General features: G+C 44.7%; 1 protein-coding gene across 14 annotated transcripts in view; it reads right to left on the bottom strand.

Annotated features, from left to right (window-relative positions):
- Positions 1-20,375, bottom strand: part of CMTR1 (cap methyltransferase 1) — a 68,884-nt gene extending 48,509 nt beyond the window's left edge. For 7 of the 14 annotated variants that reach the window (XR_014786873.1, XR_014786872.1, XR_014786874.1 and 4 more), the window contains exons 1-2: positions 19,956-20,375; positions 17,627-17,764 (exon numbers count right to left, since the gene is read on the bottom strand). Coding sequence is in view for 10 of the 14 variants with exons in the window: in XM_084828502.1 (XP_084684628.1) it covers positions 17,627-17,759 (133 nt within the window). In the remaining 4 variants the exon portion in view is untranslated. The other 7 variants (XM_084828504.1, XM_084828509.1, XM_084828512.1 and 4 more) reach the window with 4 other exon arrangements.
- Between the last annotated feature and the right edge of the window lie 5,279 nt (positions 20,376-25,654).

Raw genomic sequence — 25,654 nt, 5'->3', positions numbered from 1 at the left:
TAAAAAGGACTTCTGACCAGTGATGACACCTGTGCCTCCATAAAGAGTGCCGAGTCCAGGAGCCTTAGTTGCCCTTTAGGGGGTGCAACCCTGCCAAGGTCAGCACCACTCAGATCAACTGATTTTCCAACCCAGAGCGTGCATATTTTGTCTGCATTAAGTTTTAGCCTGTTTGCCCTCATCCATCCCAAAACCTCTCCCAGTCATTTGTCCAGGGTTTCCACCACTTCCTTGGGATTAGAAGATGGAAAAGAGAGGTAGAGCCGTCTGTCATTCACATACCAATGACAGCTCAGCCCAAACCTCTAGATGACTGTAACTAGCAGTTTCATGTAGATGTAAAAAAGCACGAGGGACAAGTGGAGCTTTGAGGCACCCCAAAGGCCAAGAGCAGGTAGTTTGGTCTCTTCCAAGTAGCTTGCCAACATCCTCAGAGAAACAAGCTGAAAAGTATACTGTTCTAGTTCCAGACCAGGTCCTCTCTCTGATTTGTGCAGTTAACAACAATTTAATCTGCAGTTCACAGATTACTTACATCATGTATATACTTCTCTGTACAAGACCTCCCTGTATTGGATCCGCAAAATAATTTTAGAATGCAATAAAAATGAAGATTTCATTGCTTTCTGGTTTGTTTCTAATATTTATATGCTGCTTAATATTAAAAATCTCAAAGTGGTTCACATGCCAATGTTGCAGAACCCAGAGTCAGAGAGACCACGGAGTGAAGGAAAAAGAGATTCTTTATTTAACGCGTGGGCTTAAGGCTGGAATCATTTCCAAAGAGCCAGAAGCCCCGAAATACATTAGCACATTGTTTTTATAGACACTGTGACACATATGAAACGGCTCCTCCTCCCCCTCCCGCGTGGGGTTGCAGTCCTTAACATTTCTTCTCCTAGCACTATTGTTTATAATACAAGAACTGGGTTATAGGGTAGCCATGATAAGGAGAGAACAGAAGAGAACAGCAGAGAACAAGATATACAATTGTATGACCTTTGACAAGATAAGGAATTCCTGTGTCTCGTCAGCTTACAACAATATATTCAAGGGAGAAAGAGCTCAGCAAGAACATGAAGCATGAGACTGCATGAGGCTACTTAGTCTGACCCCCGATATGGCTGCTACATTCCCCCCTTAAATGCATAATTTCATTACAATTATAGCATTTCTGATAACTATACAAAGCTTTTTGTGACATACATATTACTTAGCCTCTTGTTGGGCTATTAGAGCGTAGAGGGCAGCAGTTTTACTAGTTGAGACATAAAACAGATTGGTTAAACAGCGCATAAGACAAGGAACGCAGAGACATAACAGTATCTCTATGAACAACACTGGTAGAATTAGGATGAACAATGCTTTAAACCAGCTAAGATCTGGAAGCCAAGGGGTTAACTAATTTAGCTAATGGTTTTGTCTTATTGTTTTGTTAGCTACTATATTGTGCAGCTTGTTGATCTGTTTATCTACAGCATTGCCATTATCAGTTAAGTTAAAACAACAGAGCTTTTGGTGTGTCTCACAACTTAAATGATGAAGGAAGAGGTAATCTATACCAGCTCTATTTTCTAGAACTGCACCTCTTAGATCACGCAACTCTTTATTTAATAATGACAGTGCTTGTGAGGTGGCATTTATGCTTTTGGCTAAGCTGCAAGCTAACCAGTTGATCTTTAGACCATTAGCCAAGGCTAAACCTGGAACCCCAACTAGTGACATTGTTAAGGCCAATTTTTCTGAGTCAGAATATAACTGCACATGACTATTACCATTTTTAGTTAGTTGGAGTGCTCGAGGCTGCCGTCGACGGATTTTCTTGGGCCACAGGGGAAGAATTGGCACCAGTTCAATTGGCGGCTGAGGCAACACGGGTGGTTATTAGACAAGTTGGAAGGAATGAATGACCAAGTGCGGGAACTATATGTCTAAATCATATCCCTGATGAATATACAGTGGAGGTGAGGAATAGATTTCAGGGATTAGACCTGATAGACAGAGTGCCTGAGGAACTATGGACGGAGGTCCGTAACATTGTTCAGGAGGCAGCAACGAAATCCATCCCAAAGAAAAAGAAATGCAAGAAAGCCAAGTGGCTGTCTGATGAGGCTTTACAAGTAGCTCACGAAAGAAGGGAAGCGAAAAGCAAGGGAGAAAGGGGAAGATATACCCAACTGAATGCAGAGTTCCAGAGAATAGCAAGGAGAGACAAGAAGGCCTTCTTAAATGAACAATGCAAAGAAATCGAGGAAAACAACAGAATGGGAAAGACTAGAGATCTCTTCAAGAAAATTGGAGATCTCAAGGGAACGTTTTGTGCAAAGACGGGCATGACAAAGGACAAAGAAGGCAGGGACCTAACAGAAGCAGATGAGATTAAGAAGAGGTGGCAAGAATACACAGAAGAACTATACAGGAAAGATCTGAATGTCCCTGATAGCCATGATAGTGCGGTCACTGAACTTGAGCCGGACATCCTCGAGAGTGAAGTCAAGTGGGCCTTAGGAAGCATTAGTAACAACAAAGCTAGCGGAGATGACAGTATTCCAGCCGAGCTATTTAAAATCCTAAAAGATGATGCTGTTAAAGTGCTGCATTCAATATGCCAACAAATCTGGAACACTCAACAGTGGCCACAAGACTGGAAAAGGTCAGTTTACATTCCAATTCCAAAGAAGGGCAACGCCAAAGAGTGTTCAAACTACCGCACAATTGCGCTCATTTCACATGCCAGCAAGGTGATGCTCAAAATCCTACAAGCTAGGCTTCAGCAGTATGCGAACCGAGAACTACCGGAAGTACAAGCTGGGTTTCGAAGAGGCAGAGGAACTAGAGATCAAATTGCCAACATTCGCTGCATCATGGAGAAAGCAAGAGAATTCCAGAAAAACGTCTATTTCTGCTTCATCGACTACGCTAAAGCCTTTGATTGTGTGGATCACAACAAACTGTGGCAAATTCTGAAAGTGATGGGAGTACCAGACCACCTGACCTGTCTCCTGAGAAACCTGTACGAGGGTCAAGAAGCAACAGTAAGAACCAGACATGGAACAACCGATTGGTTCAAAATTGGGAAAGGAGTACGACAAGGCTGCATATTGTCACCCTGCTTATTTAACTTATATGCAGAGTACATCATGAGAAATGCTGGGTTGGATGAATCAGAGGTCGGAATTAAGATTGCTGGGAGAATTATCAACAACCTCCGATATGCAGATGATACCACCCTCATGGCAGAAAGTGAAGAGGATCTAAGGAGCCTCTTGTTGAGGGTGAAAGAGGAGAGTGCAAAAGCTGGTTTGAAACTCAACATTAACAAAACTAAGATCATGGCATCTGGCCCCATCACTTCCTGGCATATAGAAGGGGAAGAAATGGAAGCAGTGACAGATTTTACTTTCTTGGGCTCCAAGATCACCGCAGACGGTGACTGTAGCCATGAAATTAAAAGACGCTTGCTCCTTGGGAGGAAAGCTATGGCACACCTAGACAGCATAGTAAGAAGCAGAGACATCACCTTGCCGACAAAGGTCCGTCTAATCAAAGCTATCGTTTTCCCAGTAGTAATGTATGGCTGTGAGAGCTGGACTATAAGGAAGGCTGAGCGCCGAAGAATTGATGCTTTCGAACTGTGGTGCTGGAGAAGACTCTTACGAGTCCCCTGGACTGCAAGGAGGTCAAATCAGTCCATCCTAAAGGAAATCAACCCTGACTGCTCATTGGAAGGACAGATAATGAAGCTGAAGCTCCAATATTTTGGCCACCTAATGCGAAGAGAAAACTCTCTGGAAAAGGCCCTGATGCTGGGAAAGACTGAAGGCCAAAGGAGAAGGGGACGGCAGAGGATGAGATGGCTAGATAGCATCACGGATGCAATGAATATGAACTTGAGCACGCTCCGGGAGAGAGCGCAGGACAGGAAGGCCTGGTGTGCTATGGTCCATGGGGTCACGAAGAGTCGGACACGACTGAACGACTGAACAACAATTCATGAGGCAAAAGTATGTGGGCATCATTAAAAGATATGTTTTGAATTTTATTACAGTGGAAGGGGGCCAGGGATAGCTTTATATTTTCTGGAAAAAATTTTGACAATTAAGCATTCGTGCACACGTAGCATTTGTTTCAGCAATTATGGGGGTGCGTAGAGTGAACTCTGTAGGGGGTAGGATTTTTGCAACCACGCCCCAATTAGCATTTTGGGAATAAGTTAAACTTACACCATAAACTCTTAACATGGTATCTTTTTGAATTTTTTCAGGATGTCTACAGACAGGTATTAGGCAAGCTAATAAGCCTGTTTGCAGGTATATCTCTTGGCAAACAAAAATGTTTTACTTTCGTGATATTAGCCAGGTGAAGCCAGTAATTATCAGCAAATCGCTGGGACAAACTTCTCTTTCTAGGGGCAGACCCCCCTTTTTGCACCTTATTAAGGAAACACAATGCAACACTACTAACACTACAACACGCATTTTTGATCTTTTTTGGGATCTGACCGTACGCTGGGCAGCTATTCACCTGGCAAGCTGCAGTAGGGTCTAGTCCCCTTCTTCAATTCTCTAGTTGCAGGTCTGACCGTATGCAGGGGGACAGTCTTCCAGTGTGTCCACAGTAAGGTCTAGCCTGAGTCTTCTTACTGCTTTTTTAGAATGATTTTTAAAGGATTTTTAGGATTTCTGTTTACAGTCTACTCTCCCCCTCTCGCTCTCTTGACTCGTGTCTAATGTATCCAGGGTTTAATTCTAGCTGCTTTCATAGCTGCGGGGGTGGAAAGTATGACAGTTTTCAGTCCTCTCCATCTGGGAGTCAAAGGGTTATTTTTCTCTCTTTAACTCGTACTTTAACTCTTGGTTGGAAAGGATGAACTTCTGTGATGGGAATGGCTTATTTTCTAAGACAAAGCAAAGCTGGGCTTGAGGAACTTTGCTTAGTGTTTGGACTTCTTGTTTAGTTTGCTTGCTTTTGATGCTGCTCCAGTGTCAATTATGAAGTCAATGTCACGGCCCCTCTCAAGCTGTCTCCCTCTTCGCCCATTCTGGCCCCTTTGGTTTTCTCCTTTGTGTATTTGATTTATTTTATTTGGGCATTCATGCCACTAATGTCCATCTTGTCCACACTGGTTCTTTTTTAAGAATCTTCTGCCTCTGCCGGGTCTTCTTCTTTTTTCTTTCGTCCACGTCTTCTTGGGCCTCTGGGTTGAGGGAGGGGGGTATACTGCATGAACTCTATGCTGCATGAGTTCTGGCAGAAGGAAATTAAAAGTTATAGATCAAACTCAGCCTGCTGTACACTGAGCTGACTACAAACACAGACACATGGTCTACAGCGATGAGAGTTCAAGTTTATCCAAAGCTTCACAGCACTGTCCATGGCAAGTCTTTGACAATTTAAAATTTTAGTTCATGTGCAGAGTGTCTCTAAAAAGCCCAGACAATGATGGAGGCAAACAGAGAAGGCTCTGGGCAATGAAGATGCAATGTTTCCAGCAAAGGCTCTCCACTTTTGCATCAGTTTAAAAAGGGAAAGTGTGGCCCTACACCCTTTCTGACAGACAAGGGCCTTTAACTTTTTAGCAAGGCCTCTGTCTAAACAGAGCGGCATAGCTCAGCTCTTTAGCCGTGACGCTTTAACCTGGGCAACTCTTCTGTAAATTTTATTCAACTTCTGTCAGGTTCTCACAGACATTTTAAAAACTTACTTTTTTTTTTTTTCTTTTCTAACCTGGTACGCGAAAGCACTGAAACACTGAGTGCTGAAATTCAGGACGCTGGGGGGTGATGGGCATCGCTTTATACTTGCATTTTTCAGGCAGCCATTAATCTTCGGGGAGGCGGTGGGGTGACTTGCAGGACTTCAAAGGCAAGCTTCTTAGTTTGTTTGTATTTGTAAATCCCAAGCTTAAAACAGGACATGATGAGGTACAGGGCAGCCAAATTCTTGCTTTGGCACGGGCAACAAATAACTCGGGTCAGCTTTCTTCGCTGGGGTCTCAAACAGGAAAACAGTCTTAAAGTTGTAACATCACTGACAGCGTCAGCCAGCCAGCTACACAGATCTCATTGTTTTTTAAGACAGTTGCTCCAATATCTTCTTTTCTTCTCAATCAGGTTGGGTCTCCCAGCTTACACAGTTTATTGCAGCTTCCAGGAGCATGGTAGTGGCGTGATTTTGGCTTGGCCAGGAACATGCTGTCTGGTTTCTCGGTCTCTTCAGCACACACACTTAGGCAGTGTAACACTGGACACTTAAATCAGTGAGATTTCTTCATTACAGGGAATCCCATGGCAAAAGCTTAATGCTCTTCAGAAATCATATAGCTGATGGTCAGTAGCTACAGGCTCTATGCAATTCTAACACAGTTCAAAGCTAAACACGGTTACCTTGACAGAGATCTTCAACATGGTCTTTCCGCTTCATTCTGCTTTGGGACAGTCTTATGGCACACTTTTCACTCGAAGAGGGGTCTAGCCTGTGCTCTGGGGGCTGATTCTTCACCTTTATTTTCTATTTTGCCTTCATCTTCTGGGTCTTCATTTTCAGTTTCCATTTTTTAGGGATTTCATCTCAATTAGGCGAGCTGATGATGTTGCACAACTCAGAACGTTGTGGGCAATTTTCCTGCCCCCCCTCTCTCGGCGCGCTAGGCTAACAGCTACTTCTTCGGCCTTACACTCTCACGCTCCCACGCTTTGTTAAAAGCCAGACTGTCCTGCAACATTTTTCTAATTAACAGCCTCAGATCTTGTTCTTTTTTCTCTCAGCTCGACCTTGAGCTTTTTGCTGTTTTCTCTCTCTATTCTGAATCTTTTTTAAAAAACCTTTTTCCTTCTTTGTTTGACATACATCTCAAGGGGGTGCAAGGTTTGCTTCCCCCACCACCCATAGCCTCCCTCCTAAATTGAAGACAGACACAATTAGGGAATGGGAATTGGTCAGTGAGTAAGGGGTCTCACTGGCCGACACAAGAGGATTTTATACACCACGCACTTTGCTACTGGCCTGGGCACCCGGACGGTCAACGGTATGCGTCAGAAACCGCAGTAGCTACTCACACAATCATCAATCTCTCCACTACATCCCTATGTCCCTGCCACCCACTTTTCCCACATTTTACCAGAGCGGAAAGCGGCTTCCCCAGCTTCCTACTGAGTACTGGCGTGCTCGGTACTGGCGCCCACTCAAGGGTGTGATCAGGCCCCCCTTCTACCCGCAAGGAGTAGGTTCTTTTTGTATACATATACCACCAACACTGACCTTCTTCATAAGGCGGGGCCCTCTTTTTTTCTGCCCAGTGGCCTTTCTCCCTAAAGGCGGGGCCCTCTTTTTCCCATATACTTGCCTTTCTCCTGAAGGCTTCCAATGTGGGTTTCAACTCAATTGCAGCTGCGATACAGGCAGGGCTCAAGTTCCTTCCTCCGCTTCCCAAGGTTCTCTTGCTGCTCGCTGCCGTTTGGACGATCCCGGTGCAGGCTTTCTCCCATTCACTCGACAAAAAGGTCGGAGGCACCAAGAAAGGGAGGCATGCGCCGAGCTCGTCTTCCCGGTGCGGCGATCAAGAGCAGGCAAATGCCACCTGTCTGGCTCAGAGCCTGCCACATCCGAGTCACAGCACCATTTATGTTGCAGAACCCAGAGTCAGAGAGACCACGGAGTGAAGGAAAAAGAGATTCTTTATTTAACGCGCGGGCTTAAGGCTGGAATCATTTCCAAAGAGCCAGTAGCCCCGAAATACATTAGCACATTGTTTTTATAGACATTGTGACACATATGAAATGGCTCCTCCTCCCCCTCCCGCGTGGGGTTGCAGTCCTTAACATTTCTTCTCTTAGCACCATTGTTTATAATACAAGAACTGGGTTATAGGGTAGCCATGATAAGGAGAGAACAGAAGAGAACAGCAGAGAACAAGATATACAATTGTATGACCTTTGACAAGATAAGGAATTCCTGTGTCTCGTCAGCTTACAACAATATATTCAAGGGAGAAAGAGCTCAGCAAGAACATGAAGCATGAGACTGCATGAGGCTACTTAGTCTGACCCCCGATATGGCTGCTACACCAATATTAAAAATCACATTTAAATACAATATTAAAACACTATTGAAAACAGTTTCAACTGCAACAACAAAACAAATTTATTTAAAATACACCCTAAAAAACAATTTAAAAACTACAATAATAATACAGAACAATACAATGAGTTGTAAGATGGAGCCTCATATGACCAATTGCAATTATTTACAAGCCAGAGAAGGCCTGGGTGAACATATGCATTTTCAGGTGTTGGAAACATATCACACTTTCTGCCTCCTGCACTACAGCAGGGATGTTTTTCTAGAGGGTGGAAATGACCACTGAGAAGACCTGCCTTCAAGAGACTACATGGCAACATTCCATTGGTTGCAGAATGACCAGCAAGACCTCCTCTAAAGATCTTAACAATCAGCTGGGTATATATAGGGGGAGACAGTCTGCCAGGTATCCTGATCCAAAGTGCTTTAGGGCTTTGTATATCAGGAACATAATCTTGAACATGGCTGGGTACCTAATAGGCAACCAGTGGTGTTCTTTTAACACAGGTGTTACGTGAACATAGCTGGGTGTCCCACTGAGCACCTTAGCTACTGCATTCTGCATTAGCTGCAGCTTCTGAAACAGGTATAAGGGCAGCCCCACCTTAAGCACATTGTTGTTCAGTCGTGTCCGACTCTTCGTGACCCCATGGACCATAGCACGCCAGGCCTTCCTGTCCTGCACTCTCTCCCGGAGTGTGCTCAAGTTCATATTCATTGCATCAGTGATGCTATCTAGCCATCTCATCCTCTGCCGTCCCCTTCTCCTTTTGCCTTCAGTCTTTCCCAGCATCAGGGTCTTTTCCAGAGAGTTTTCTCTTCGCATTAGGTGGCCAAAATATTTGAGCTTCAGTATCTGTCCTTCCAATGAGCACTCAGGGTTGATTTCCTTTAGGATTGACTGATTTGACCTCCTTGCAATCCAGGGGACTTGTAAGAGTCTTCTCCAGCACCACAGTTCAAAAGCATCAATTCTTCGGCACTTAGCCTTCCTTACAGTCCAGCTCTCACAGCCATACATTACTACTGGGAAAACCATAGCTTTGATTAGACGGACCTTTGTCGGCAAGGTGATGTCTCTGCTTCTTACTATGCTGTCTAGGTGTGCCATAGCTTTCCTCCCAAGGAGCAAGCGTCTTTTAATTTCATGGCTACAGTCACCGTCTGCGGTGATCTTGGAGCCCAAGAAAGTAAAATCTGTCACTGCTTCCATTTCTTCCCCTTCTATATGCCAGGAAGTGATGGGGCCAGATGCCATGATCTTAGTTTTGTTAATGTTGAGTTTCAAACCAGCTTTTGCACTCTCCTCTTTCACCCTCAACAAGAGGCTCCTTAGATCCTCTTCACTTTCTGCCATGAGGGTGGTATCATCTGCATATCGGAGGTTGTTGATAATTCTCCCAGCAATCTTAATTCCGACCTCTGATTCATCCAACCCAGCATTTCTCATGATGTACTCTGCATATAAGTTAAATAAGCAGGGTGACAATATGCAGCCTTGTCGTACTCCTTTCCCAATTTTGAACCACTCGCTTGTTCCATGTCTGGTTCTGACTGTTGCTTCTTGACCCTCGTACAGGTTTCTCAGGAGACAGGTAAGGTGGTCTGGTACTCCCATCACTTTCAGAATTTGCCACAGTTTGTTGTGATCCACACAATCAAAGGCTTTAGCGTAGTCGATGAAGCAGAAATAGACTTTTTCTGGAATTCTCTTGCTTTCTCCATGATCCAGCGAATGTTGGCGATTTGATCTCTAGTTCCTCTGCCTCTTCGAAACCCAGCTTGTACTTCCGGTAGTTCTCGGTTCGCATACTGCTGAAGCCTAGCTTGTAGGATTTTGAGCATCACCTTGCTGGCATGTGAAATGAGCGCAATTGTGCTTAAGCACATTACAGTAGTGTAATCATGAGGTTACCAGCACATGAATCACTATGGCTAGGCTATCCCTATCTAGGAACAAGCGTAATTAGCACACCAGCCAAAGTTAGTAATGGGTGCTTCAGCCCACTGGGCCTCCAGTGACAAAGAGTGATCCAGGAGAACCCCCAAACTATGTACTTGTTCCTTCCAAGGAAGTGCAACCCCATCCAGAACAGGCAAACAGCCCAATTCCTGTACCTGGGAACCACACACCATAGGTTCTCTGTCTTATCAGGACTCAGCTTCAGTTTACTAGCCCTCATCCAAGCCATAACTTCATCCAAGCACCACTTCATAATGTGCACAGCCTCTCCTGATTCAGATGTCACAGAGAAACAGAGCTTGGTATCAACATACCGGTGACACCTTGCCCCAGATCTCCTAATGACTGCTCCCAATGGCTTCATATAGATATTAAATAACATTTGGGACAAACTTGTGCTCTGTGACACCCCACAGTTCAACTGCCAAGGTGCCACAGCACAGTCGCCCAAAGTTATTCTCTGGAACCAATCCTACAAATAAGAGCCAAACCAATGTAAGACAGTGCCTCTCACTCCACACTCCTGGAGACAGTCAAAGACGATACTGTGGACAATGCCGAGAGATCAAGAAGCAGGAGCGGAATTGCAGTCCCCCTGTCCCTCTCCTGAAGGTCATATATCAGGGTGACCAAGGCCAATTCTGTCCCCAAAACAGGCCTGAACCCAGACTGGAATGGATCCAGATAATCAGTTTCATCCAAGAGCACCTGCAGCTGAAACACCACCAATCTCTTGAGTACCTTACCCAGGAAAAGGGTATTTGTGACTGGGTGATAGTTAGTATGTATCTCTGGGTCAAGGGAAGGTTTTTTCAGGAGTAGTTTCACCACTGCCTCCTTCAAGGCAATAGGGACCACATCATGCAGTGATGCATTCACCACTCTCCTGATTCATCTGGTCAGTCCCCCACGGCTAGCTCAAAGAAGCCATGAAGGGCATGAGTCGAGAGAGCTTCTGTTTAATCTATTCCCTGTATAACCCAGGTGCCTCTGACTTCACATAGTACTCATAATGGTTTTTAGGACTGTGTTCTGGAAAATAGCAAGGCAGTTTTCAATAACACCAGTTAATCTATTACTCCATTTTATGTCCAATCGGTTGCATATACAGTCCAACCAAATTTAGACAGGAACAGGCATCAAGATCAAGAGTTGACAAAGCATAACTCTGTATATGTCACCTCCGTAATACAAAGAGTAAAGGGAACAAGATGGAGCTACCCTGATCTACAAGGTGTCAGTTTTTCCTGGGATACTGGTCCTTAAGGATCCTAAGTGAACACGTTGTTCAGACGATTTAATCGTTTTTAGTCACTGCTGGAAGCAAGACCTCTCCCCTGCTCCCTGATACGAAAACCCTATGTACAGGACACAATAACTGAAAACAAATATATGCTCTCTTTCTTAAGTTGATCACTATTTCTGCATTAAGGTGGGTACATAGAGTAGCAAACACTTCCTTTAGGGATGGTGTAGTCCTAGTGACCCTAATGGAGGCACTTGTGGGATCTCTGTTAAAGAAGCTCCTTTTCAACTCTTTTGTACTGTGTAATTTGTCAGCCTCTAATATTCCATTCTTGGGCATGATGCTTGAACACATGGCAGCAACTCAACTCCAAAATATTCTGGATAATGCAAAATACCTAGATCCATTGCAATTCAGCTTTAGGTCCAGTTGCAGAACAGAGACAGCCTTGGTCACTCTGGTGGATGACCTAAGCTAGAAATTAGATAGAGAGCTAATGTTTGGCCTACAACATACTAGCTCTGGCCCGAATAGCCAGTGGTGAGGCATGATGGGAGTTGTAGGCCAAAACATGGAGGGGTACAAGTTGTCCACCCCTGCCTAATTGGTTTAACTAGATCTCACAGTGGCTTCTGATACCATTAGCCATTGAATCCTTCTGAACCACCTGGCTAGGATGGGATTTAGGGGTACAGTTTTACATAGGTACTGGCCCTTCCTGGAGGGGCGATTTCAAAAGGTGGTGCTGGAGGACTTACTTGACATCTTTGCCACTGGCCTGGGGTATCCCACAGGGCTCCATTTTGTCACCCATGCTTTTTAACACCTACATAAAACTTCCAGGAGAAACCATCTGGGGATTTGCAGTGCAGTGTCACCAATATGCTGATAATACCCAACTCTATCTTTCGCCTCCATCTAGAAGACTATTGTACACTTCGTCTGGGGTTTCCACAGTAAAAGTATTTTGTTTAAACTGATGCCCCTGCATCATAATGAGAATCAAGTGTTAAGGAGTGTGCTGAAAATGGGGCCTGGATATCTAGCAGACTAGCACTGGGGCCAGTTCTGAGTCTGACATAACTGGCAGTTGGAGATAGAGCCACCAAAACCTAGCCCTTTGTCACCAATGGCAGCAATTAAGGGAGGGGTGATACCAATTAATATTCATTATATTGCTTTCTTATTTAAATAAAAAATGACTAAACATATCTTATACAATGAGCAATAACACTGAGGCACACCAGCAATTTCAAGACAAGTTACCCCGTGGAATGTTTATCAATGGAGTTTCCTTCCACATGTGCAAATTTAGACCTAACTCTCAATGGAGTGGTAAACACATGCCTGGGCTGAAACACTTCACACTGTAAGTGGGGGGGCCCACCTGCAGTCTGAAGTGGTATAATCCAAACTCAGGCTTACCAGCTCAGTGAGAATTGCAACTCTAAATAGCAAATCCATCCCCTTCTTAAGGATAAAAATAGTGGTAGCTCTCCATCACAGGAGGCTGCAAAGAACATTTCTCTAATTCTTTCATTCATTCATTCATTTCATTTCTATATCACCCAAAACCCAAAGCTATCTGAGTGGTTCACAAAAATTAAAACCCAAAATACAAGGTAATATAAAATATTTAAAGTATAAAAACAATTAAACAATTTAAACCCCTTCATGGATCACTGCCTTGTTGTGGCGAAGGGGCTTGCGTAACTCAGTGAAGCCATAAGCTATGCCATGCAGGGCCACCCAAGATGGACAGGTCATGGCAGAGAGTTCTGACAAAATGTGGTCCGCTGGAGAAGGAAATGACAACCCACTCCAGACGCCAGAAGATGAGCCCCTCAGGTCGGAAGGTGTCCAATATACTCCTGGGGAAGAGCAGAGGGTATTTCCAAGTAGTGCCAGAAAGAGTGAAGCAGCTCGGCCAAAGCTGAAAGGACACTCAGCTGTGGATGTGTCTGGTGGTGAAAAGAAAGTCCGATGCTGTAAAGAACAATATTGTTTAGGAACCTGGAATGTCAGATCAATGAATCAAGGTAAGCTGGAGGTGGTCAAACTTGAGATGGCAAGATTGAACATCGACATCTTGGGAATCAGCGAACTAAAATGGACAAGCATGGGCAAATTTAATTCAGGTGACCATCATATCTACTACTGTGGGCAAGAATCCCTTAGAAGATATGGAGTAGCACTCAAAGTCAATAAAAGGGTGGGAAAAGCAGTACTGGGGTACAATCTCAAAAACTACAGAATGATCTCAGTACGAATCCAAGGCAAACCATTCAACATCACAGTAATTCAAGTCTATGCCCCAAACACTGAGGCTGAAGAAGCTGAGGTTGATCGGTTCTATGAAGACCTACAACACCTTCTAGAACTAACACCAAAAAAAGATGTCCTCTTCATCATAGGGGATTGGAATGCTAAAGTAGGAAGTCAAGAAATCACCGGGATAACAGGCAAGCATGGCCTTGGTGTACAAAGTGAAGCAGGACAAAGGCTAATAGAGTTTTGCCAAGAGAATACGCTGATCATAGCAAACACTCTTTTCCAACAGCACAAGAGGCGACTCTACACATGGACATCACCAGATGGTCAATATCGAAATCAGATTGATTATGTCCTTTGCAGCCAAAGATGGAGAAGCTCTATACAGTCACTAAAAACAAGACCTGGAGCTGACTGTGGCTCAGATCATGAGCTGCTTCTTGCAAAATTTCAGCTTAAATTGAAAAACATAGGGAAAACCACTAAACCATTCAGGTATGACCTAAATCATATCCCTCATGAATATACAGTGGAGGTGACGAATAGATTTAAGGGATTAGACCTGATAGACAGAGTGCCTGAGGAACTATGGACGGAGGTCCGTAACATTGTTCAGGAGGCAGCAACTCAATCCATCCCAAAGAAAAAGAAATGCAAGAAAGCCAAGTGGCTGTCTGAGGAGGCTTTACAAGTAGCTGAGGAAAGAAGGGAAGTGAAAAGCAAGGGACAAAGGGAAAGATATATCCAACTGAATGCAGAGTTCCAGAGAATAGCAAGGAGAGACAAGAAGGCCTTCTTAAACGAACAATGCAAAGAAATCGAGGAAAACAATAGAATGGGAAAGACTAGAGATCTTTTCAAGAAAATCAGAGATATCAAGGGAACATTTTGTGCAGAGACGGGCATGATAAAGGACAAAGAAGGCAGAGACAGAAGCAGATGAGATTAAGAAGAGGTGGAAAGAATACACAGAAGAACTATACAGGAAAGATCTGAATGTCCCTGATAGCCATGATAGTGCGGTCACTGAACTTGAGCCGGACATCCTCGAGAGTGAAGTCAAGTGGGCCTTAGGAAGCATTACTAACAACAAAGCTAGCGGAGATGACAGTATTCCAGCTGAGCTATTTAAAATCCTAAAAGATGATGCTGTTAAAGTGCTGCACTCAACATGCCAACAAATGTGGAACACTCAACAGTGGCCACAAGACTGGAAAAGGTCAGTTTACATTTCAATTCCAAAGAAGGGCAACGCCAAAGAGTGTTCAAACTACCGTACAATCGCGCTCATTTCACATGCCAGCGAGGTGATGCTCAAAATCCTACAAGCTAGGCTTCAGCAGTATGCGAACCGAGAACTACCGGAAGTACAAGCGGGGTTCCGAAGAGGCAGAGGAACTAGAGATCAAATCGCCAACATTCGCTGCATCATGGAGAAAGCAAGAGAATTCCAGAAAAACGTCTATTTCTGCTTCATTGACTACGCTAAAGCCTTTGATTGTGTGGATCACAACGAACTCTGGCAAATTCTTAAAGAGATGGGAATACCAGACCACCTTACCTGTCTCTTGAGAAACCTGTACGAGGGTCAAGAAGCAACAGTAAGAACCGGACATGGAACAACCGATTGGTTCAAAATTGGGAAAGGAGTACGACAAGGCTGCATATTGTCGTCCTGCTTATTTAACTTATATGCAGAGTACATCATGAGAAACGCAGAGTTGGATGAATCACAGGTCGGAATTAAGATTGCCAAGAGAATTATCAACAACCTCAGATACGCAGATGATACCACCCTCATGGCAGAAAGCGAAGAGGATCTAAAGAGCCTCTTGTTGAGGGTGAAAGTGGAGAGTGCAAAAGCTGGTTTGAAACTCAACATTAACAAAATAAGATCATGGTATCTGGCCCCATCACTTCATGGCATATAGAAGGGGAAGAAATGGAAGCAGTGACAGATTTTATTTTCTTGGGCTCCAAGATCACCACAGGCGGTGACTGTAATCATGAAATTAAAGGACACTTGCTCCTTGGGAGGAAAGCTATGGCCAACCTAGACAGCATAGTAAGAAGCAGAGACATCACCTTGATGACAAATGTCCGCATACAAAGCTATGGTTTTCCCAGTAGTAATGTATGGCTGTGAGAGCTGGACTATAAGGAAGGCTGAGCACCGAAGAATTGATGCTTTCGAACTGTGGTGCTGGAGAAGACACTTACGAGTCCCCTGGACTGCAAGGAGGTCTAACCAGTCAATCCTAAAGGAAATCAACCCTGACTGCTCATTGGAAGGACAGATACTGAAGCTCAAGCTCAAATATTTTGGCCACCTAATGCGAAGAGAAAACTCCCTGGAAAAGACCCTAATGCTGGGAAAGATTGAAGGCAAAAGGAGAAGGGGACGGCAGAGGATGAGATGGCTAGATAGCATCACCTATGCAATGAATATGAACTTGAGCACACTCCGGGAGAGAGCGGAGGACAGGAAGGCCTGGTGTGCTATGGTCTATGGGGTCACGAAGAGTCGGACACAACTTAACGACTGAACAACAACAACAAACAATTTAAAACAGCTGAAAACAGTTAACAGTGCAATCTGAAAAATCAGCAGACATCAAAAGCCCCATCATATGCCTCCATATGCCTGGGAGTACAGGAGAGTCTTAACCTGGCATGGAAAATGTGACAATGTTGACAACAGGGATAGCATTCCAAAATCAGAGGAGGGGGTACCACAGAGAAGGTCCTCTGTCTTGATGCCATCCTCTGAGCCTCCCTCAGAGAAGGCATTTGGAGAAGGACCTCAGATGTTGATCGTAATGTACGAGTAGGTGCGTATTGGAAGAGGTACTCCATCAGGTATTCCCGTCCCAAACTGCACAAGGCTTTATAGATCAAAAACATCATCTTGAAATGGGCTCGGAAACCTACTGGCAGTGCAAGCGGGCCAGAATCAGAGCTACATGCGCAGATTTTCTGGTCTCCAGTATCAATCTGGCTCCTGCATTTTGCACAAGTTACAGTTTCTGAACCATCTCCAAGGGCAGCCCCACATAGTGTACATTGCAGTAATCTAACTTGGAGGCTACCAGAGCATAGACTAGTGAAACCAGATTATCTCTGTCCAGATAGGGGTGTAGCTGGGCCACCAGCCAAAGCTGAAAGAAGGCACTCCTTGTCACTGAGGCCATCTGAACCTCAAGTGACAATGACGAGTCTAAGAGAACCCCCAAGAAATGAACCTGCTCCTGCAGGGGGAGTGCAACCCCATCCAGAACAGGCTGAACAACCTCCATTTGATCAGAAGAACCACCCACTAACAGCATCTGAGGTTTCTCTGAATTGAGCTTGTTTATCGGCCCTCATCCATTCCATTGCTGCAGTCAGGAGCCAATCTAGTACATCCACAACCTCACCTGATGAACATGGAAAGGAGAAACAGAGCTGCGTGTCATCAGCATACTGATGTCAACACACTTCAAAACTCCAGATATCTTACTCAGTAGATATTACATTGCAAGAAGAACAAAACCGACTCCTGTGGAACCCCATGCTGAGGCAATATCCCCCAAGCACCACCTTCTGGAACCAGCCATCCAAGTAGGAGCAAAACCACTGCAATGTAGTAACCCCTACTCCCAGCTCAGACAGTAGCTCTAAAAGGATTCCATGGTCAATTGTAATGAAAGCTGCCAAGAGATCAAGAATCAACAGGGTCACACTCTCCTGTCTCTCTCCCTACATAGATCATAAAGGGTGACTAAGGCTGAACCCTGACTGAAGTGAATCCAGATAATCAGTCTTGTTGAAGAACGTCTTGAGCTGGTTTGCAACCATTCACTCAAGGACCTTGCACAGGAAAGGAACATTAGCCACAGGCCTAAAGTTGTTAGGATCTTCCCAGGTCCAGGGGGAAATTCTTCAGGAATGGTCTCACCATTGCTTCTTTCAGGTTGTCCCGGACCACTCCCTCTCGCAAGAAGGCATCAATCACCTCCTTGGCCCAGCCAGCAAATGCCAATATTGCCACTTACATATTGCCAATATAATGTTACATCTACCATTACCTTGAGTTGCATGATTACTACTAAGTTGAGTTTCATCATCTGATGTGGAGCTGAGGGTCAGACCCAACTCTTCTATCCTTTTCTTCTGCCTCTTCTGAGGGCTGCTATACTCAGGTTCTGCTCTTCGCTTCATGTTTACTGCAAAGCAAAATAGAAAACGAGTTTCCAATGAATCCATACACACCACATAATTTTAAAGCAGTGGAATATCCAAATTTTCAGCCCTTTTATAGATACTTTCCACTATAAAGAGTTTCTTCTGTGCATTTGCAAACCTATGCATTTAAAAGAGGAAGAAAATAAACCAGGAAAGCACATAATTCCCTCCCTGTTATTTATTTAAAAGAGAAGTACACTGAATGAGCCTCTATTTGAGATGGCAAAGTCTGAAGGGGCTTTTTCATAGCGTGTTTTCATTCTAACACATTAGCCACAGACTGAAGGACATACCACAGATTTCAGTGGAATTTTCCTGTGGCCCAGGCTGCAGTTCTAAACACACTTATAAGGGAATAACAGTGTGATTCTATGCATGTTTACTCAGAAGTAAGTTTCACCGAAGTCAAGCTTACTTCCGGGTAACTGGCATACAACTGCAGCCTAAGACTACAATCCTACACATGCTTACTGGTGTGTAAGCCCCATTAACACAGTGGGAAATACTGCTAAATAAACATGCATAGGACTGTGCTGCACATCTCACTGAACTCTGTGGAACTAACTTATGAGTAAACATGGTTACGATTGGGTTGCATGTGTATAGTATCACAGAATAGTAAAAACAAAGGGAACCCTAAACATATGACCAGTTTGGTAGGAACTTTTGTGCTGGAAAAGTCGGAACATTCATAAGCCTGAACTCTTTTTAATGCTAATTATTGGAATTCTTCTATATTTTAATAAAGCTGTTAATAAAGCTGTCCAAAACAGCATTTTTGGCATGAAACATACCACGGGATCATTGATGCAGCTGGATAATTATAGTTAAGCAAGAGCTGTACAACATGCCCCTAAATTTATCAGTCTTGGAGATTATTAAAACTAGGAAAATACAATATTTACAATGCTATATACATTTCCTTGGCACAAGTGAGGAGCAACAGGAAATGCACTGTGGGATATTGTTATTAATCAATGTGAAACCATTCATGTTTATTTGAACCGGAATAAAACTTTTTAAAAATGGAGAACTGAAAGCAAAACATTATAGGGGAACTGTATGATTTTCTAGGTTAAAACCATCCCTTTTGGTACCCCTGGCATTAGCCAGACAAATAGCAGCTAGTTAAAAATATCAACCAGAAGACTCCAAGTTCAGTTCTTCTGTGGTATTTTTACAGCACAATCCTATACATGTCTACTTAAGTCCCATTCAGTTCAATGGAACTTACTCCCATATAAGTGCGTTTATGATTCCAGCCCAAAGTAATGAAATAAATAACAGAGGAAATCAATGAGTCTTATTAGCTTTGAAACAGATTCGAACTGTATAGAAGATTACTACAAATTGCTAGATCTTGCAATATCCTGGGATAGTCTCAAACTTTATTCTGAAGATGTACAGTCCTCAATGCCATAATTAACCTCTCTACAAAAAGTGAGTAAAAGTATAATCTAGTTTCTTCTTGATTTCCTCTATTGGATTAATTTTAACATAACCCATTTCTGAAAAACAGGTACTTTGAGGGAACATAAGAAGAGCCATGCTGGATCAGTCCAAGGGTGAACAGGATTCTGTTCACAATGTGGCCAACCAGCTGTCCACAGAAAACCCACAAGTAAGATATGAGTGCAATAGCACCCTCCCACTTGTGCTCCCCAGCAACTGGTGTACATAAGCATACCACCTCCTGATACTGGAGGTAACACATACCTCCAAATGCTCAAAATTAGGAGAATGAGATTTTAATCCAGATGCCAGCTGGTGTAGGAAATACTTATTTTTTTACCAAACATTATTGGGGGGGGGGAGGAAGCAATACCCTTACAGAAGACGGATCCAGAACAACAAAAAGCACTTTACTTGACACACAGGACAGGGAAAAATGGGGGTGGGGGGAGAGACAGAAAGGAACTGGGGGGAAAACTAGGTGGCAAAAAAGGCGTGACTAAATGCAGAAGGGGCAACCCCCTGAGCATGCTTACCCAGAAGTAAATCCTACTGAGTTCAACAGAACTTATTTCGTGGGAAGCATGCTTAGCGTTCCAACCTTGGGGAACGGGACAGTTATAAGCAGAGTAACGGCGGGCACATCGAAATAGCGGAGATGGAAGAGGAAGGAGAGGGGATGTCAGGGAGGACATGAGAGAGGGGCAGACTAGCTATGACCTGAGGGCGGGTGCGATGAGAAAAGGCCACGCAGCCAGGCTAGGAGACGTAACGGGGGTGAAGGAACCGGGGCGAAGGAAGGAGCCGGCGACCAGTGTGGGATGCTCTTGTGAGACACGAACAGGCGGAGAGAAGCCACAAGCAGGAGGGGAAGGACCGTGACGGGAAGAGGGGGACGGAGGCGGAGGCCCCCACGGCTCGCTCGCTTTCCCCGCTCCTCCCGGGGGCCCTTGCCTGCTACACTCACGAGGGACAGGGGGGAAGGGGGCTTTGCCTCAGGCCGGAACAGGGAGGAGGCAACAGCAGGGCCTCAAGCCGTCCAGAAACGTGCCTGGGCTCGAGAGAGGAAGGCAGACCGAATCCTCCCAACTCCACTCCGCCACAGTTCAGTTTCGTTTCCCGGCAGCTCCGCTCTGGGGCGGGCCCTTCCTCTGAGCGAGGCGCAAACTAATGACGCAAAGGGCTGTGAGGCGGGGGGCCGAGAAAAAGCGAGTGAAGTCCTAGAGCGGCGCGGGCTGTATGAGCCGCTGCGCCCCTTGGTGGCAGGCGGGTAGAAGCTGGACTGAGCTGAACTTAACCGGGGAAGAGGCCGACCGCTTAGGGCAGGGAGGGGTAAGTGTGCGACCCTCCGGCTGTGGTCGGACTGCAACTCTCATCAGCCCTAGCCAATGGTGAGGGATGATGGGGACTGCAGTCCAACAACATCTGGCGTGTCACACATTCCCTATCCCTGAATCAGGAAACATTAATACTCCTTCAAAACTCCCCAGAAGTTAACTCCCCGCCCCGCTGTTGCCGAAGTAGGGGGAAATCCCAAAATATTCCAGTGTCAGGGCCAACTTCAAGGGTAGGCATGGTCAGGCAACTGCCAAGGGCCCACACCACAGAAGGGGCTCCCTGACATGAAAAACCTAGATGCTCACTGGTTCCCTGCCCATCAAGCAAGCAAGTGGTAGCAATGATGAGAAAGAAGATGAGGAGCAATCACATTAGCTGGTGCTAATGGTGGTGAACAGGTAGGCTCACCGAGGGAGGGGCCCATTGAGGGTGTCTTGTCCAAGGGCCCTCCAAAACCAGGAGCCAGTACTGCACAGTGAACACCCTTTCATATCAACCTATTTTTAAAAGGGATACTGTAGTAATAATAATAATGCATAGTTTTAATATTCTAAGGCTATAATCCTATACACATGCACACTTCCCTGGGAGTGAATTCCATTGAACTCAGTAGGGCTTGCTTCTGGGTGGATTTGCATAGAATTGTCTTGAAAGTGCTTAGAATCAGAGAATAGTAGGATTGGAAGGGGCCTATAAGACCATTGAGTCCAACCCCCTGCTCAGTGCAGAAATCCAAGTCAGAGCATCCCTGACAGGTGGCTGTCCAGCCTCATCTTGAATGCCTCCAGTGTGGGAGAGCCCACTGCCTCCCTAGGTAATTGGTTCCATTGTTGTATTGCTCTGATAGTCAAGAATTTTTTCCTGATGTTCAGCCAGAATCAGGCTTCCTGTAACTTGAGCCCATTATTCCGTGTCCTGCATTCTGGGATAACTGAGAAGAGATCCTGGCCTTCCTCTCTGTGACAACCTTTCAAGTACTTAAACAGCACTATCATATCTCCCCTCAGTCTTCTCTTGTCAAGACTAAACATGCCGAGTTATTTCAGTCTCTCCTCATAGGGCTTTGTTTCCAGTCCCCTTATCATCCTCCTTGCCCTCCTCTGAACCCTCCCCAATTTGTCTGCACCCTTCTTAAAATGCAGTGCCCAGAACTGGACACAGTACTCAAGATGAGGCCTAACCAGGGCTGAGTAGAGAGGAACTAGTACTTCACATGATTTGGAAGCTATCCTTCTATTAATGCAGCCCAAAATAGCATTTGCCTTTTTTGCAACCACATCACATTGTTGGCTCATATTCAGCTTGTGATCTACAACAATTTCAAGATCCTTCTTGGTTGTCGTATTGTTGAGCCATGTATCCCCCATCTTGTAACTGTGTTTCTTTTTCCTAGGTGCAGAAGTTGGCATTTATCCCTATTAAATATCATTCTGTTGTTTTCTGCCCAGTGCTCCAGTCTATCAAGATCACTTTGAATTTTGTTTCTGTCTTCCAAGGTATTAGCTATCCCATCCAATTTTGTGTCATCTGGAGATTTGATCAGCATTCCCTGCACCTCCTCCAAGTCATTAATAAAAATGTTGAAGAGCACTGGACCCAAGACTGAGCCCTGCAGTACCCCACTCATTACCTCTCCCCAGTTTGAGAAGATCCCATTGATAAGCACTCTTTGAGTCCGATTCTGTAGCCAACTGTGGATCCACCGGATCATTGTTTCATCTAGCCCACTTTGAGCTACTTTGCTCATCGGGATATCATGGGGCACTTTGTTGAAAGCTTTGCTGAAGTTGAGGTATAATATGTCCACAGCATTCCCACAGCCAACAAGGGAGGTGACCTGATCAAAAAATGAGATCAGATTTGTCTGGTGGGATTTGTTCTTGACAAATCCACATTGGCTTTGAGTAATCACTGCATTGTTTTCCAAGTGGTTACAGATGGATTGCTTTATCATCTGCTCCAGAATTTTCCCAGGGATTGATGTCAGACTGACTGGTCTATAGTTCCCAGGTTCCTCCTTTTTGCAGATAGGGACAACATTAGCCCTTCTCCAGTCATCTGGCACTTCACCCATTCTCCATGATTTCTCAAAGGTAACAGTGTTTCTGAGAGCTCTTCTGCCAGTTCCTTTATTACTCTAGGATGTAGTACATCTGGCCCTGGAGATTTGAACTCAAAGTAATTAGGTGTTCCTTGACAATATGCTTATCAATCTCAAGCTGCAATCCTGCCCCTTCAGCCTGTACTTTGCCTTTGCCAGGGGCAAAGGTACTTTGCCTTTGCTTCACATACATGATTTCAGTAGAGGTGCAATCCAAAGCATCATAGATGTAAGTTGCACTGAAATCAATGGGACTTAACTTCCAAGACAACATGGCTAGGCTGTCAATCTTTCAACAATTTCTCATAAGCTAGAGTTGTAACATTTTTCTCACATTGCAGATCGGTGACATGAAACAGAGAGATGGAGGCTAGCCTTAGCAAATGGGAAAAACACAACTGTACCTTGAGTGCTTAGGCAGATGTGGTCACTTTATTTAATAAAAGATAAAAAGGTGGTAAAGGTAAAGGTGTCCCCAACCAGTCGTGTCCGACTCTAGGGTGCAGTGCTCATCCCCGTTTCTAAGCCGAAGAGCCAGCGCTGTCTGAAGATGCTTCTGTGGTCATGTGGCCGGCATGACTGAACACCGAGGTGCACGGAATGCTGTTACCTTTCCCGCAGAAGCGGTACCTATTTATCTACTTGCAGTTTCTTGCTTTCGAACTGCTAGGTTGGCAGAAGCTGGGACTGAAGACAGGAGCTCACTCCGTCACGCAGCACTCGGGTCTCGAACTGCTGTCCTGCCGACCTTCCGGTCTGCAGTTCAGCGTCTTAACCAATAATAATCTATGCTCTGGTAACAACTTGGTTACACTACTGTAGTGTGTTGTGCATGGGGCTGTCCTTGAAGATCGTTTGGAAGTTGCAACTGGTTCAAAATTAAGCAGTTATGAGGGCTTTAACTAGAATGGCTCATTGGAAACATATCTCAGGAGTTCTGAGATATCTTCCTTGGCTACCACTCTGCTACTGAGCCCAATACAAGGTGCTAATTGTGACCTTTGAAGTCCTTCACAACTGGGGACCCAGATACCTTAAGGACTGCCTGGCCCTGTATCAACTTGCTCAAACGTTAAGATCTTTCACTAACACCCCCCTTACAGTGCCCCCACCATTAGAAACAAGGCAGGTGGCAATAAGGAGAGGGTTGAGTTTTTTCATCTGTAGCATCCCAGCTGTGAAACACCCTTGCCAAAGTAGGTCACCTGTACTCATTTTACTATTTTTAGGCATGAGGTTTTTATTCTCTCAAGCATTTTAAGATGTCATATTTTTATTAGAAATTTTCCTCTTTAGTATTGTACTGATTTTGAACTGTATTGTGTATTTTTATTGTGATTGTTGTTCATAGTTTTTTTATATTGTACTCTGAAGTGCCCTGAATAAAGATTTTATGAAGGACAGTATTGTTCAGTTGTTCAGTCACGTCCGACTCTTCGTGACCCCATGGACCATAGCACGCCAGGCCTTCCTGTCCTGCGCTCTCTCCCGGAGCGTGTTCAAGTCCATATTCATTGCATCGGTGATGCTATCTAGCCATCTCATCCTCTGCCGTCCCCTTCTCCATTTGCCTTCAGTCTTTCCCAGCATAAATTAATAACATTAACAGATAGCCAGTGTGGTGTAGTGGCTAGAGTGTTGGACTAGGAGTTGGGAGATCCGGGTTCTAGTCCCCACTCAGACATGGAAGCTCACTGGGTGACTTTGGGCCAGTCACAGACTCTCAGCCCAACCCACCTCACAGGGTTGTTGTTGTGAGGATAAAACAGAGGAGGATTGTGTAAGCCGCCTTGGGTTCCTTAAGGAGGAAAAAAGGCGGGATATAAATGTAATAAATAAATTTTAAAAAAATGTAAAATAAAGGTATGGGGCAACTGAAGTTTGCAGAGCAGAACATCTTCTATGCATGCAAAACATTTGGGGGGAGGGGGGAAGCAATAGGCAACAAGCTACCCTTTCTGTAGTATTAAGCACATCCTGAAATTGTTTTAGGAATAGCAGTTGGCCTAGGACCTCTGTCATCTCTTGTTCAGATAGCAAACACATCCTTGTTTGTTCACACACAGTCTGCACTTCTTGCGTAGCTCTACCCCCTTAACCACATCCCGACCTTTAGGTGAAATAACTCCAAGTACTGTCTTCAACTCATTAACCTGAGGCAGAAAATATTTTACGTTTTCTTAAGTTTTTAAAGACAGCTTGTGGTCCACTATGTCGGTTTTTAAATGCACTGTTTTGTGAACACAGGAGAACATCCACACACTTCTCATCTTCCACAGCTGAAGGATTCAGCACACCACTGAAGAAATCATATGGCTTTCCATCCGTTTGTCAGTACATGTCTTCCCCTTGGAAATTTCTTGCTCTATTTATTATTTAGAAAACTTCTCACTCGCTCTTCAGGCAAAATCGCTTCAGAGTAGCTAACAATAACATAACACACCAAACCACTATAAAACCTGAAACCAGCAGAGCAATGAAAAAAACCAGGTTAAAACAATGCATAAACGCACAAATTTAAAAGGTCTGAATAAATCCACCCGATACCAAACAGACATTAGGCCCCTAGGCAAGCTTCTCAGGACTAAGCACTGCAAAGTCAGAGCACCACAACTGAGAAAACAGTGAGTGGGTTCAGACAATCACAGTGGGGAAAGAAGCCATCATGGCTGCTCCCCCTGTGCATGCCGCCACTATTTGCATTATCCCTGCGCTGCAGTAGGGTTGGCATGTCATCCAAACCCAGCATGCGGCATGGCAGGGGAAGCATCGTACTCACCCTGCAACCCACAACATGCAGTACAGGTTGTAGGGTGAGTACGAAGCCCCCCGGCCCCCCCCCCGGTTCAGATGACATGCCAACCCGTGCTGCAGCACGGGGAATAATTCAAATGGTAGTCATGCATACAGCATGAACAGGGGCAGGGGGAGCAGCCATGATGGCTTCTTCCCCCACTACAATTGTCCATATGTACCCCCT

This window comes from Heloderma suspectum, chromosome 1, assembly GCF_057233095.1.
Source record: "Heloderma suspectum isolate Gila_16-S chromosome 1, 16-S_ref, whole genome shotgun sequence".
Taxonomy (NCBI): Eukaryota; Metazoa; Chordata; class Lepidosauria; order Squamata; family Helodermatidae; genus Heloderma; species Heloderma suspectum.
This window is presented reverse-complemented; position numbering and strand designations above follow the sequence as displayed.